Source organism: Protopterus annectens, chromosome 5.part0 (genome assembly GCF_019279795.1).
Source record: "Protopterus annectens isolate FY-2018-M chromosome 5.part0, PAN1.0, whole genome shotgun sequence".
Lineage (NCBI taxonomy): Eukaryota > Metazoa > Chordata > Ceratodontiformes > Protopteridae > Protopterus > Protopterus annectens.
Window position 1 is genome coordinate 1,641,055,022 of NC_056735.1, and position 13,815 is coordinate 1,641,068,836.

Here is a 13,815-nt window from a genome sequence, read left to right on the forward strand (position 1 = left end):
CCCCCCCCCCCGAGATCTTTGCTACCCCCCCCCGATCTCCTGACTTGAGGTTGGATCACAAAGCTGTCTCATTTGAAGTAAAAATCAATACAGAACATTCAGCTAGGCCAGTAACAGTTAGGACCTATTCAAAGGCAACCTACATCCTACTGGGTGACAATTTGTCAAAATTTCAAGGATCCCTCATCCCCAAGACCATAGCTACCTATGTGGAATTATTCACAGAGTCACTATACAAACTTGAATGGCTGCATACAGGCTGCTGTACCTACCAGAAATAAACCAAAAACATACACTAAAAACAAACCCCACTGGTATAATCCTCACCTAAATGGAGTATGTAATAAAAGAAGTAAACTCGTGGCCAAAATCAGGTACAGCAATTCCCTTAAAGACAAGTTGTCGTTGTTGTGTCTTTCTGCTTTTCCCGGTTAGGGGTCATCACAGTGGAACTCCGGTCCACTAATGATTGGCAGTAGATTTTTACGTGCTGAGTTGCCGGCCCTGATGCACAACCTTCAATGAAGGTACGCCAATTCACGCATGTCTCCACACAGAAGACGCTCTAGCTGAGAATCGAACAAGACAACGTCTTACTGTGAGGTGACAACGCTATTGCAGCAGCACCACCGTAGTCCCTTAAAGACAAGTGATCTATTACAAAACTAAACAAGAAACTAAGAGGGTTAATTAAGTCCAACAAAGCCAACTATGACGCCAGGATAGTATTGCAGGCTAAGAACAATCAAAAGGCCTTCTTCAGTTGTATCCAGATCCTTAGAGGTAACACACACTAGTGTGCTGAACTGGTTTTGAATGGTATCACATACACCAGTCAAGGTGACATAGCAAATCTACTGGCTGATAAATTAATCTCAGACGTCACCCCCCACTCCCCCCTAGCTCTACCAGGTGAAATTCCCTCCAATATACTTCACCCTGCTATCAGCAGGGACAAGTGCTGGCAGCATTTGCTAAAGCCAAGAACACCACCTACATCGGTCCTGACAACATCCCTGGTTGTCTCCTGAACAGTCTCAAATGTGACCTATCAGGACCACATGAGGAACTCTTCAACTATAGCCATGAAACAGGCTACATTCCAAGTGAATGGAGGACCACGTTAGTCTTTCTCCTTCACAAAGGCAGACTCTATGGACCTAGGGAACTACAGACCCATCAGTCTAGCAAGTCTAATATGCAGTGCCATGGAATGCATTATCATGGAAATGATAAACAAGGACATTGGCAACCTACAGACACTGGACCCATCTCAATTTGGCTTTGTTAGAGGAAGGTCATGCCTACTTTACCTGATAGACTTTTCAGATGGTCAGCTAGGCAACAATTGAGGGTAAAATAATGCATACAACATATCTTGACCTATCTGAAGCATTTGCTACAATACTCCACTCAGGCATTGTTGACAAGTTCTCTGAGCTAGATGTAAACCTTAGCATAATTCTCTGGATTGCCAGCTGGCTGATGGACAGGACCGAAGAAGTCAGGGTTGGTGAGACTTGTCACCAGTACAGTACCCCAGGGCTCAGCTCTGGGCCCGTTCCTGTCTGGCATCTATTTCTCGGAAGTTAAGGCTGATGTTAAAGATCTCTGGCTCATTAATTTTCACAGACAACTGTAAATTGGGAGCTGTTACAGATTCTCCCAAGACACAAATGTCCTGCATGTGGGTTTAAAGCAGCCAAATAACTGGTGCCAAGGCCATGGCCTAAAAATCCAATGCCAAAAATGCATTATAGTGTCCTTTGGGAAACTGCCAATACAAATTAATCACTCCATCAATAAAATGCCCCTAAGAGTCGATCTAGTAGTAATGGATCTGGGAGCATACGTACAGTAATTTGGCCTTTGACCAACATGTAGCTAAGATAATAAGAAAATGATTCTATGCCACCCAACTTATAGGTAAGGGTATCACTCTACTTGGACCTTAACAGACCTGTCATTGAATGCGATGCCCCCTTTTATATGTATCTAACTAGACACTCGCAACAGTTGGAAAGCCCACAAAGGTTTCTCATCAGGAGAATTCAGGTCATGAGTATCCTGTCCTACAATAATCACCTAAAGTCTCTGTCTCTGTATTCAGTCTCCTATAGGCTGCTGAGAGTGGATCTTTGCCTGGCTTACAGGACTTCCTCAGACTCAGCTTTGATGGATCTTATGTACATGCACAAAACAAATAGTACCAGTAATACTAGATCCATGGATCTGAACTTCACTTGTGACGCAAACAGAATGTGCTGGAGATTTAGATACGTGTCCCAAAAGATCCCGGCACTATGGAATAGGTTTCCATCCATGTAAAACAAAGTTCATTCCTGACCCTATTCAAACAAAACCTTGATAACTGGTTGGGAAGCAGTAAGTTTACCTCCTTCTGGCTGCCATGCATACCGCTCAACCATCCAGAATCTCCAGATTTTTGCCTCATATTTTTGGTTTGTTCCTCATAAAATTTGTGGTTTTCTTGAAACTCATTGAGGACTGATGTCACTAAATAGACAGATGTTTTAGTTTCAGATTTTATATCCTTCAGAAAATACATACCAATGTAAAACCTATTATTTTAGCCACTTTCTAAGTTTATAAGTGCAATACTTAAAATCTGTCTTAATTTTTAGGCCTTTTACCCCTCCCATTATTTTTGCCTTTGTCAAGATTTCTTGTGCTAAGACTTTGAGCGATATGCCCTCATGTCCCTTATGGACAGGTGTCATCAATAAGAAAAGAATTATCCTAACTAACAACCCCCCCAACAAATCCTTAGCGACCTGCCTACTAACATGTTCCCCCATATGATACTTGGGACCCAAATAGTTTGAGGTGCTCCGCTAGGCTTGTAAGGGCCCTAGTGGTAATTAACGAGTCTATATTAGAATGCCGAACCCTCACTTACGCGAATCCCGAAAGGCCGACACATACCCAGCGAACCGCAAGAACACTGAACGCGCGAAATTCAAAATATCGAATTGCCATAGTTGGGCAACTCCATCACCCACTATGTACTGCCTACCCAAACAAAATAAATATGAATGTATTACTATATATGCACTTACCTTAACCTGCACCCTAACCTTAAGGTCAGTAACTATTGCACATTTACATTAGGGAGCTATACCGGATAAGGGAATCTCCTACTGATGTTTTACCTCACTAAACACGGTGTGGACAACTATGGCGATTTGGTATTTTGAATTTTGCACTTAAGGACGTTCGGTGTTCATGTGGTTCGCTGTTTATGTGTCGGCCTTTCGGGATTCGCGTAAGTGAGATTTCGTCATTCTAATATAGACCCGTAATTAACCTAGTAACAGCCTATGAAGCTATATCATTTCCTTCACGGAATATTACACAAACTCAAAATATATAGTAAAATACACAGTCCAGAAGTAGGAAGCCATGATTTGTGGAGCAAATAAGTGGAATGATGGGGGTTCCTTATCATATGCTTAAATGATATTCAGGATTTATCTTTATCTTTGTTTGGTTGCTTGTGCTCCTGCTGTAATATCAGAAACTTAGCTAGCTATATAATTATCTTGAATACTGAAAGTTGAGAAGGTGAAGGTTTCTATCACAACACTCGACCATGGAGTCAAGGGAGACTGATGCATTCTTTAGGATAAACTCTAAACGTAACAAGTTAAACAGAGACTATTTGACTCATTATGTAGAAGTGATGGCGTAGAAGGTTGGACTAGTCATTATGGGAAGTATAGGATGACAGTCAGTGCTTGTATAAAGATCATATATGATAATGGTACAGTTGTGGAGGTATGGACACGGGGGGGGGGGTCTATATTAGATGTATGAAAGATCATCTTAGCGAACGCTCACATGAGCGAAAAATGCAGAACTCGAAACCGCAATTGTGAGATCGCAGTACAGTGAAGATGGGAATATTTGCTCTTTCCTCACTGTAGTGTGATCTCGGAGTTGGAATATATATTTAGTTGGGGTGTGGGGGCGCAGCCCCCCACAACTGCTGTTTTGAGTTCCTGGATTTTTGCTTATGTGAGCGTTCACTAAGATGAACTTTTATTCATCTAATATAGACCCAACATGGGGTATGTAGTATGGACAGGTGGTACGGGGTACAGACAGGTGGTATGGGGTATGGACATGGGGTGTGGGGATGGTATATGGGGTTACGAACCATAGGCAATATGGTGAGCTCTGATAAGTCTTCTTTTCTAATTTGCACATATTTTTAAAAAACAAAAAGTATTCACTTCTTTAGTGGCTTTGTTACAATTTTTGTTAAACCTTTTACAATAGTTAATACTGTAAGAATCATATAGGGTCCACAGACCACATATTCATAAGCTTCAGTGACAGAAGTCACCATATTCCAAAAATTTTCCCAAACAAAAATTGTTTCTGTAAGACTGAAAAAAAACCCAGTAATGCCTTCTGATGAAATATCATGTATACAGTAGGCCAAATTCATTTAAAATTACTTACATATCAAAAATGTAATTAAGTACCAGTTTTGCAATGCTAATGTGGAATAAAACTATGTGTTTTTATATGACATGAAGTTATCCCCACTTCTTGACTCCAAAATCCATGCCACATAATTAGTGAACACTGCTGAGCAGAAACCATTTCTTATGCTGCTACTGCTGTAAGTATAACCCCAAAAAACGCATACGTGTACGTGCATTCTCCAGAGATTTATCTTAATGAAAGCATAGCTACTTATTAATTAAATAAGTAAAAATAAATAGTTTGGAAAATGGAAAACAACTCAAGATAGAAGGAAGAGCATGGAAACATAGCTTAATTTACAACTCTCTCAAGCCATGTCCAAGCACTTACCATCATCATCCTCCCACAGATCCGGTTCTGGGGTTGATGAGTTAAGAGCACGATCCACTTCTTTAAGTAATACCTCTGGCACTGAAAGACAGAATAAATGTTTCTCAGAGAGTGAAGAATGTTCACTATATGGCAGAATACATACTTACAGCCTGTACTGGGACGCACACAAAGACTACCAAAATTTTCATTTGACTATACAGCATTATTAATGGTCATCTCTGCATGAAATATTATTAATCATATTTAAATACTGATATTTTGATTCAAGTATACTAAAGATAAACAAGGTGGTCTGAATTAGATCTTGGCTACATCACTTTGTGCTTTATTCATTCCCTCTTAATATTAAGTTGATCAGTGGTTTTCTGTTACAAAACCCTCCATTAGAACATGCCTCCACATGGTGGAAATTAAGGCATACAAGAGATGGTCTGCTCCTCCTCTGATCCCGGCATGTCAGTGTATCGAAACAGAGATGACCATCAGAACAAGTGAATGGTCAGCACTGTCATGTCTCATGGATTAAATGATTAACAAGTATGACAGAAATATGCAATTTTAACTTGGTTTACTGACTAACGTAAGCAGTGACAGCAGTAAAACCCATTATTTTGCTGAATGACAGCCTATCTAGATTTGATCCTCAACTGTCCTCACTGCAAACAATGCACGTCTTGCATGTCCTCTCATTTACATATTACATTACATCTTTCCTCCTTACAAATACAAAAGTAGTATTATTGTCTTTTTTTGGCAAACATTTTAAATATTATATTCATAAACTCACAAAACACAGATTAAAGACCTCCTGGGAAAATATATATTCTCTTATTTCATGCACTTTTCCTTTTCTCCCCAGAAAAGTGCTTTCCTAATAACATTTAATACTGTTCCACACTAACTTCACAAATCATACTTCCGCGGTGGTGCAGCAGTAGCGCTGTTGCCTCACAGCAAGAGGTTCTCCTGTTTGATTCTCGGCTTGGGTTGGGAGTGCCTTCTGTGTGGAGTCTGCATGTCCTCCCCGCGGTCGAGTGGGCATTCGAAAGAAATGCATTGAATGGGCGTGCCTTCGTTGAAGGTTGGGCATCGGGCTGGCAACATGACACCATAAAAACCAACTGCCAATCATTAGTGGACCAGAGTTCTGCTGTGGCGACCCCTAACCGGGAAAAGCTGAAAGACAAACAACAACTAACTTCACAAATCAGTCTTAAGGCTTGTTTACTTTTTACCACTCCTGCTCCTTGTGACAGACCGGTTAAATGTTTCAAAGGTGATGAGTATGTTACTGGTATAACTGAAGCACTTAAAATGCATAGCAAGATGTGCTGCTTGTTTCTCCCTCTTTTTTTTTTTACAATGGCAGGACATTTTTTTTCTACTGGTTAGAGAGGAAGGTATAGGCATGCTAACACCATTTCCCAATGAAAGTGGCATGATATCAGTATGCCAAATATCCTGTCTAAACAGAACATGGACTCAGACCACGTGCATGTTTCTCTGATTGAAGAACTCAGCCTCCTTCTGTCTCTTCTTCTTTTCTGTAGCAGTTATGACCACCTGGATAGGAGGTTCTGGTGCCCTCAGTGACAGAAGCTGAGGCACAACTGATAAAAGTTAGTGTAGACTCAGAAGCTGAGGCTGGGCTGTAACCAACTATTTGCCAAATGTGTTGGTCTCTAAGTTAGGAAAGGACATGGTAATTTTGGTGACTAGATCTTTCCCGGTCTGGGCACTGTACTCAGACTCACCATTTCTCAGGTTGAATATGTCTGAACCCATGTATCTCTACAAAGTGACAGAACTTGTACATGGTTGGCACTGAATAGGAACTTTAGGATTTCATGCCCAGCAAACATCCATTTTAGATGCACCTCCATATCTTTAGATCGTAAGGACATTATTTTTTACAATTACTTCAAATTAGGGAATATAGTTCCATACTAACCAGTAATTATTATTGCCAGAGTGAACACGTCTACAAATAACTTCTACCAGGTCTTGTCCATCATTTAGCATGGCATCAATGGGTCAGTGGGAATGGCTCAATCCTTGATACTGTACAGGCTCATTCAATTGCCACTTAACACTGACCACCAAGCTACTTCTCTAGTACATACCATACAACTTAAAATCCCTTAATGGTCCTTTTGCAAGGTGTCTATTACATTGGTGCATACAGCTAAAGGTATCACAACCCTAGTGGATCCCAAGATTATGATGAATGGTGAATGATGTCCTTTTTTATTCAGTAATATTTCTCTATGCCAATCATCTGTGGTCTGCTCAAGTATTTCAGCAGATGGTCTTCACCTACCAATGTATGGTGCCAGCACAACGCTGCTCTCAGGGACTCAATATATATGATGGACCTTCTGGTAGGTTATTCATAAAATATACACATAAATGTTGATATCTTCTAGCAGATCTCCTCATCTTGAGTATACAGTACAACAGACAATCTGACTGCTACCAGGAAACTCTTACCTGTAAAATAAAATATCATTTAAAAGTGTGTCATGAGTCTGAGATGAACTCTCTTGATATTGGGTGGGATCTTGGCAGGTTACACACATACAACATGAATTGGGATGCACAAAAAGAATGCCAACATTTCTCAGTTTTATTTAACTATACAGCATTATTTATGGTGATCCCTGCATGCAATAATATTAGTCATATTTAAATACTGATACTTTTCATTGAAGTACACCGAAGATAAACAAGGTGGTCTGAATTAAAACTTGGCTATGCCACTATGTATTTTATAACCTACCTCTTAATATTATGTTAATGAGTAGTTTTCTATTACAAAAATCTCCATTAAAGCATGTCTCCACATAACTGAGATTCCTTTAGCTATATGCAGCAATGTAATACACAAATTACAAAAGGACAATCAAGGGATTTTAAGTTGTATGCGATGTACTATCTCTAGCTGAAAGTGTTACTCTGTAGGGAAGTCTGTTGACTTTTCACATCCTCAGGTCAAGAACAAAGCCTCCTTCTCTGCTTATGTTGTGAGCATTAAATGCACATTTCTGCCATAGAATGAAATGCAATAATACATGACTCTGCTGTTACCGTGACTAACTGCACTCTCTGGTTGAATCTTATCCTGTCATAAATAACATTCTTTTTTTGAAATGAAACGCTTTTTCAACATGTCATTTATAGCCTTACAACATCTGTTAATTTCTTCCCCTCAACACGTTTCATGTCCCATATAGTACATTAATATGTCCCTCTGACTGGCTTTATCTCCCATGTAGTACATTAAGGTGTCATCTGATTTATTTAATCTCCCATGTAGTAGATTAACATGTCGGTCTGATTGTCTTCATGTCCTATGTAGTACATTGATATGTCCAGCCGTTTGACTTCAGAGTACATGTGCAGACTACCTGCCATGAAATATTATAATCATTCTTTTCCAATGTTCTAATTCTTCTAGTTTCACAGGTTGTTGTACGGTGAATGCAGCAATCTGTGGCACACTGCCATGTGGCTGTGGCAGATACCCACAGGTACCCATCTAGCCCTGTTGCTGCCCTGTTGACAGTGCTTTATTTATGTCACACACACCCCTCCCAGCTAAGCCCTGCTGCTCCTCAGTTAAGGATCACTGAAATTTTTCCTCTTTCTTCTCATTTGTCATAGCACCTCTGAAACCAGAGTTAAGTGTCCTGAATTACAAGGTTTATCTCTCTGACAGGAATATCTACTCCTAACTTGCTTTACTGCTTAACATAAACAATGACATCAGTATAACACATAACTCAAGCTGAACAGCAGCCCTAGTTTTGGCCATAAATTGCCCCATCCCCAAATCAATGCTAGCCTAGCATGTCATCTCATATTACACCATAAGCAACAGGGTCAGGTGTAATAATCAAGTGTTCTTTGGCATAAAAGTAGGGAGATGGCATCAGCTGTAAAAATAACATGCCCTTTAGAAGAAGGAGATGATGGTTAGATTAGATGACAATGCAATCCTCATCATTTGGAATGTCAGTGGCTAAAGAGGTAGCATACCTGCTTTTGGTGCAGAAGACTGTAGGTTCTATTCCTACAACAGGTAGACCGATTACTGATACTGCAGTGCAGCATAACAGGGGTACTGCACTCTTGAGTCTATTGTCTTTCAGAATGAGACATTAAACTCATCTGCTTGAGTTGGTGGTAGCTCAAGTGGGTGTAAACTGTCAAAGATCCCATGGCACCTATCAAAAAAGTAGGGCTCCTTTATTTGCATACACAATAACTCATTTAAAAATATTTACATATGTACAAATATAAAAATTTACAAATCTGTTTGCACACATTCATAATTTCCTTTACAATCATGCTAAATTTTTATTCCTATGAGACCCCCACTCCTTTTTTCATAACCACCATCTGATTTTACTTAATATTGTTTCCAAAATCCATTTACCATTAAACATACTTTCATTTATTCTTTCATTCCATATAACACAAAACATCTGATTTTACTTAATATTGTTTCCAAAATCCATTTACCATTGAACATAATTTCATTTATTATTTCATTCCATATAACATAAAATAACTTTTTTATCTAGACTTTTAACATATTCTTTACTTCTATTCTTATAATATCCATATTTAATCATATGCATGTTTATTTTGTCCACTTCTTTTATATCTTCAAACAATCTTCTTTACATAGTTTTTTTAACTTCTTTACTCTTTTACAATTCAAACACATGTTCCGTAGTTACCTCTTTTTGACAATGTAAACATATTCTATCAATTTTCTTTTTAAATTACCAGTCTCCACAAAAAAAAAATAATATTCTACTTTCTGATTACACCATTTGCTTCTTATTTTTATAGCTTTAATTTTTTCATCTTCTAGATTTTCTCATGGTTTATGTAGTAATAGTTTAGCATTACATTCTTATACCATACTTTTCTATCTTTTTCTATATCAATTTTTATTTTCCACAAAAATATTTTTCTTGGTAACATTTTATTTCTTCATTTATCCACTCTTTTTTCTCTTTTACTCTTTTTTTACCATACTCCAAAATTTATCATAATTATATTTATACAGCTTTACAACTAATTCCTCATCTTTTTCATTTATCCATTTTAACACTTTGTACAAATTTAATGAAGCAGTGTATACTACTGGATTAATTAACTCCAAACCTCCTTCTTTATTTCCATACAAAACTCTTCTTTTTACTGGGTTTAATCTAGAATCCCATATAAATGAAAAAAAAAATAAAACCTACAATAATTCCTTATCAAATCCAGTTGGCAACATAAATACACTTGCTAAATATGATAATTTATATGTTCTCCAGAAAATACGTTTGCTTTATTTATTCTATTGTTTTACCCATTGAATTCTACTTACATCTTTATTCCCAAATGTTATACCTAACATAAAAATTTCATTAATTGTAAAATATATACCCGATCATTACTACATCACCTAAACATTAACTCCTCTCATTATTTAAAGGCATCCCTATTATCTCTAGTCATTTGTGTAAATTATTACTTCTTTTATCAAAATTTTGTTTTTGCAATTATTATAATGTAATCTGCATATGTTAACAGAATTGAATTTATTAACCCTTCAGGTGTTATATACCATGCCTCCTTCATTTTGCAACTTATTTTACATGTTATTACATTCATAAACAGTGCAAAGAGTATACAACTCATTGGACATCCCTGTTTTACACCGCTCTTCATATGTACCTCTTGAATTAATCAGCTATTTACAAGTATTTTTACTTAATTATTACTATACACTCACATACATAATTTACTTTCTCACTTACATTATATTCTTGCATTATTACCCATAAGATTTCATGTCCAATTTTATCAAATGCCTTATTAAGATCTCCTATAATGATTTTTGTTTCTTCTTTTCTGTTTGTAACATCATCCACAATTTCTCTAACTATCATTAATAATTCTTCCCTTGGTACTATGTGTGCTATCTACCATAATATTTTTCTATTTTAATTTCAAATCTCTTTGCAATTATTTTCATAAAGATCTTATAGTCATTATTATTCAATACTATCGGTCTCCAGTTTTTTAATTCTCTTCTATCTTCCTTCTTCCATATGAATTTAAGTATTCCACTACATATTTCTTTAATCATAAAACCTTCATTTAACCATTCATTCAAAATCTTTAAAAAATATTTTTGCCAATCCCTATTCCATCCAAGCCTGCAGATGAATCTATATTTACTTGTTTTAATACTTTTATCTAGCTCATTTAAAGAAATATCCTTTTCCAATCCTTTAGTCTCTTTTTCTGTTTACTTTTTAAGTTTCCATGTTTTTTCACTACCATATTTTTTCTTTAAACATTTCTTGCACATATTGTACTACATTATTCATAATATTTTCCTGATTTTTTTCTGTTTCTCCTTTTACATTTTTATTTCTCTCATTACACTACCATTTTCCTTTACTAATCTACTTAAGTAACTCAATACTTCTTCTCTTTTTCCTTGTAAACATACCTTTGTTTATATATCAATTCTTGTATTTTTTTCTTGATTTCTTTCATATAATTCTTTTTCTTTGTCACGGTAGTTTCTATCATTATGTTCTAAATCTTTCAATGCGTTGTTCTATGTTCTTTTATATTTTTCTTTCTCTACTTTCCTCACATCATAGTGCCACTGTAAAAAAACATTTTTTATACTTTCCTTAAATATCATCCACCATTCAGACCATTTTTAAATGTTCTCATAGTAATATGATCTTTCCATAACTGTTTTACTAATCTCTTTCATTCTTCATTCCATGCTTTCTGATTTATCCTTTTTATTCTTTTGCATATTGTATATATTCCTTATTTTCTTTTGTCTCTAGCCATATTGCAAGGTGATCAGAAAATCCTGTTTCAACTACCTCCTCTTCTCCTATAACTAAACCTTCTGGTACAATAAAATAATCCATTTCAGTTCTATACATACCCCTTTTGTAAGTGCATGAATTTTTATCCCAAGGTTTTAACTTACCACATCTTATAACTTCCAACATTTTTCTTATATCATTTCCTTTCTTTTTTATGCTTCCCTCTTAAATCACAGTTAGTCTCATGTCATTATAATATTCATATTTACCACTACATAATCTAAAATCTGATTAAATAAGTTTTCCTTTTCTTTACAGTTAGTTATACTTCTATATACTTGTTCTTCCCTTTTAAATCTACAATGGTTAATCTTCCAATTTTTGCTAAAGTTATGTCTAATATCTTTACTGTATTTCTACAGAAAATAGCTGTTCCAAAACATTTCTCATTCCGCAAATTTCAAATTATCTTTCCTTTCTATGGTTTCTCTGTTTGTAATCTTTCTTCACTTGTTACAAATATTATGTTTTCTGATATAATTACATGAGCATCACATGTATTACACCACTAGCTCTCAACCTTCCATCTCCAAAATGAGGAACAGTTCATCTTACAATGTGGAACAAGTGGGCAAAATGTGGAACACTTACTAACAGCTTACTAACAAATTCACCTAGGACGCTCATGGGATGGTCAAAATGTGCTATATTACTTATAAAAAGTTATTTTTGTGAATTAATATGATTCAGTTCTCTTTAGCATGAATATCCATTAAAAAATTCTGACACTGAATATGTGACAGATGCTTTCAATGTGGAACTTCGAGGAACATGAGCTTTTTAAGACCCCAAAATAAGGAACGTTCCTCATAATGATGTACACTTGAGAGGTATGTTCACATTTACAGAAATCACTCTAAAATGTTAATTTTCCTTAGAATCATAAGTTCATAGCTAATTAGTAGGCTAACTTTCTTAATAGGGCATTGTAAATCTAAACAATTTCCTTTCCAAAGGTGGGAATAAAATACCGCACCTTGTGTTTGTGAGCCAAACACCTTAACCATTATGCCAAGTCCCAATCTTTATATATATATATATATATATATATATATATATATATATATATATATATATATATATTCTTTTTCATCCATTTCCTTTCTTTTTTCTTTTGTACTTTTCCTTTTAAATTTTCTTTTCTGTCTTTTACCCTTTTACCAATAGATTGTTTCCCCTTTTACTACCTCCCAGTTTATGCCTTCTTCATCACTTAATTCAGAATCTTTTTCTATATCCTCTTTATTATTTTTTCTCATCTAATTTTTCTTCTTTCTACTACTTCTAAAATGTATTTTTAGTTCATTTCCTTTTTCCTTATTATTTTCACTTCTGCAATCCATTCATAAATGTCCAATTTTGTTACATTTATAACATCCCAATTCACATTTTTGCATCATGTCTCATTTCCCCATAAATATCACATATTCTTTTGTCAGAGTTACTTATCAAAAAGAAAAGGCAGAAGGAGGCAGAAAACCACTCGAATATTTAATAAAACCAAAAAACAAGTAACGTGAAATGCTTTTCGTCTGATCCAGTGACCGGACTTCTTCAGACAAAATTAAACAACAGTTCTATTGTTTAAAAAGCATATCCATTTCCCCCTTCTATAACAAATTAACCAATCAAGTATACCCACACACTCCCTAATACTTAACAAGTTAACTAAACAAGTATGTCTTCTAAAAGGCAAAACAGTTTTTAAACATATAAAAAGTGTAAATAAAACAGTGTATGAATACTACAATAAATTTACATAATTCAACATCCAACCAACAGTGGACTAAAAAACAAGTTAAGTTAAAAGTAAAACCTAAATTTTAACCTAAATATTACGGTCCTCCATCACATGTTTATTACATCAATAACATAACATAATATTGCACCAACATGCAAGTCAGTTGAAATCCTACTAAATAAAATCACAAGGTTCCTTCACCTAGTGATTCATAACACCAATGCTATACTGCAACTTATAGTTTAAAATTTACATTTTCATGTATTGAAATGCACAAGTAAATCACCTAATGAGGCTTCTCAA

At 35.8% G+C, this 13,815-nt stretch overlaps 1 protein-coding gene across 4 annotated transcripts in view; it reads right to left on the minus strand.

Moving 5' to 3' along the window:
• EVA1C (eva-1 homolog C) overlaps positions 1-13,815 on the minus strand; it is a 932,566-nt gene that overhangs the window by 73,362 nt on the left and 845,389 nt on the right. For 3 of the 4 annotated variants that reach the window (XM_044071428.1, XM_044071425.1, XM_044071426.1), the window contains one exon: positions 4,846-4,926. The exons of the other annotated variant lie outside the window; for it this stretch is intronic. In XM_044071428.1, the coding sequence (XP_043927363.1) occupies positions 4,846-4,926 (81 nt within the window). The remainder of the gene's footprint in view (positions 1-4,845; positions 4,927-13,815) is intronic. 4 annotated transcript variants of the gene reach the window in all.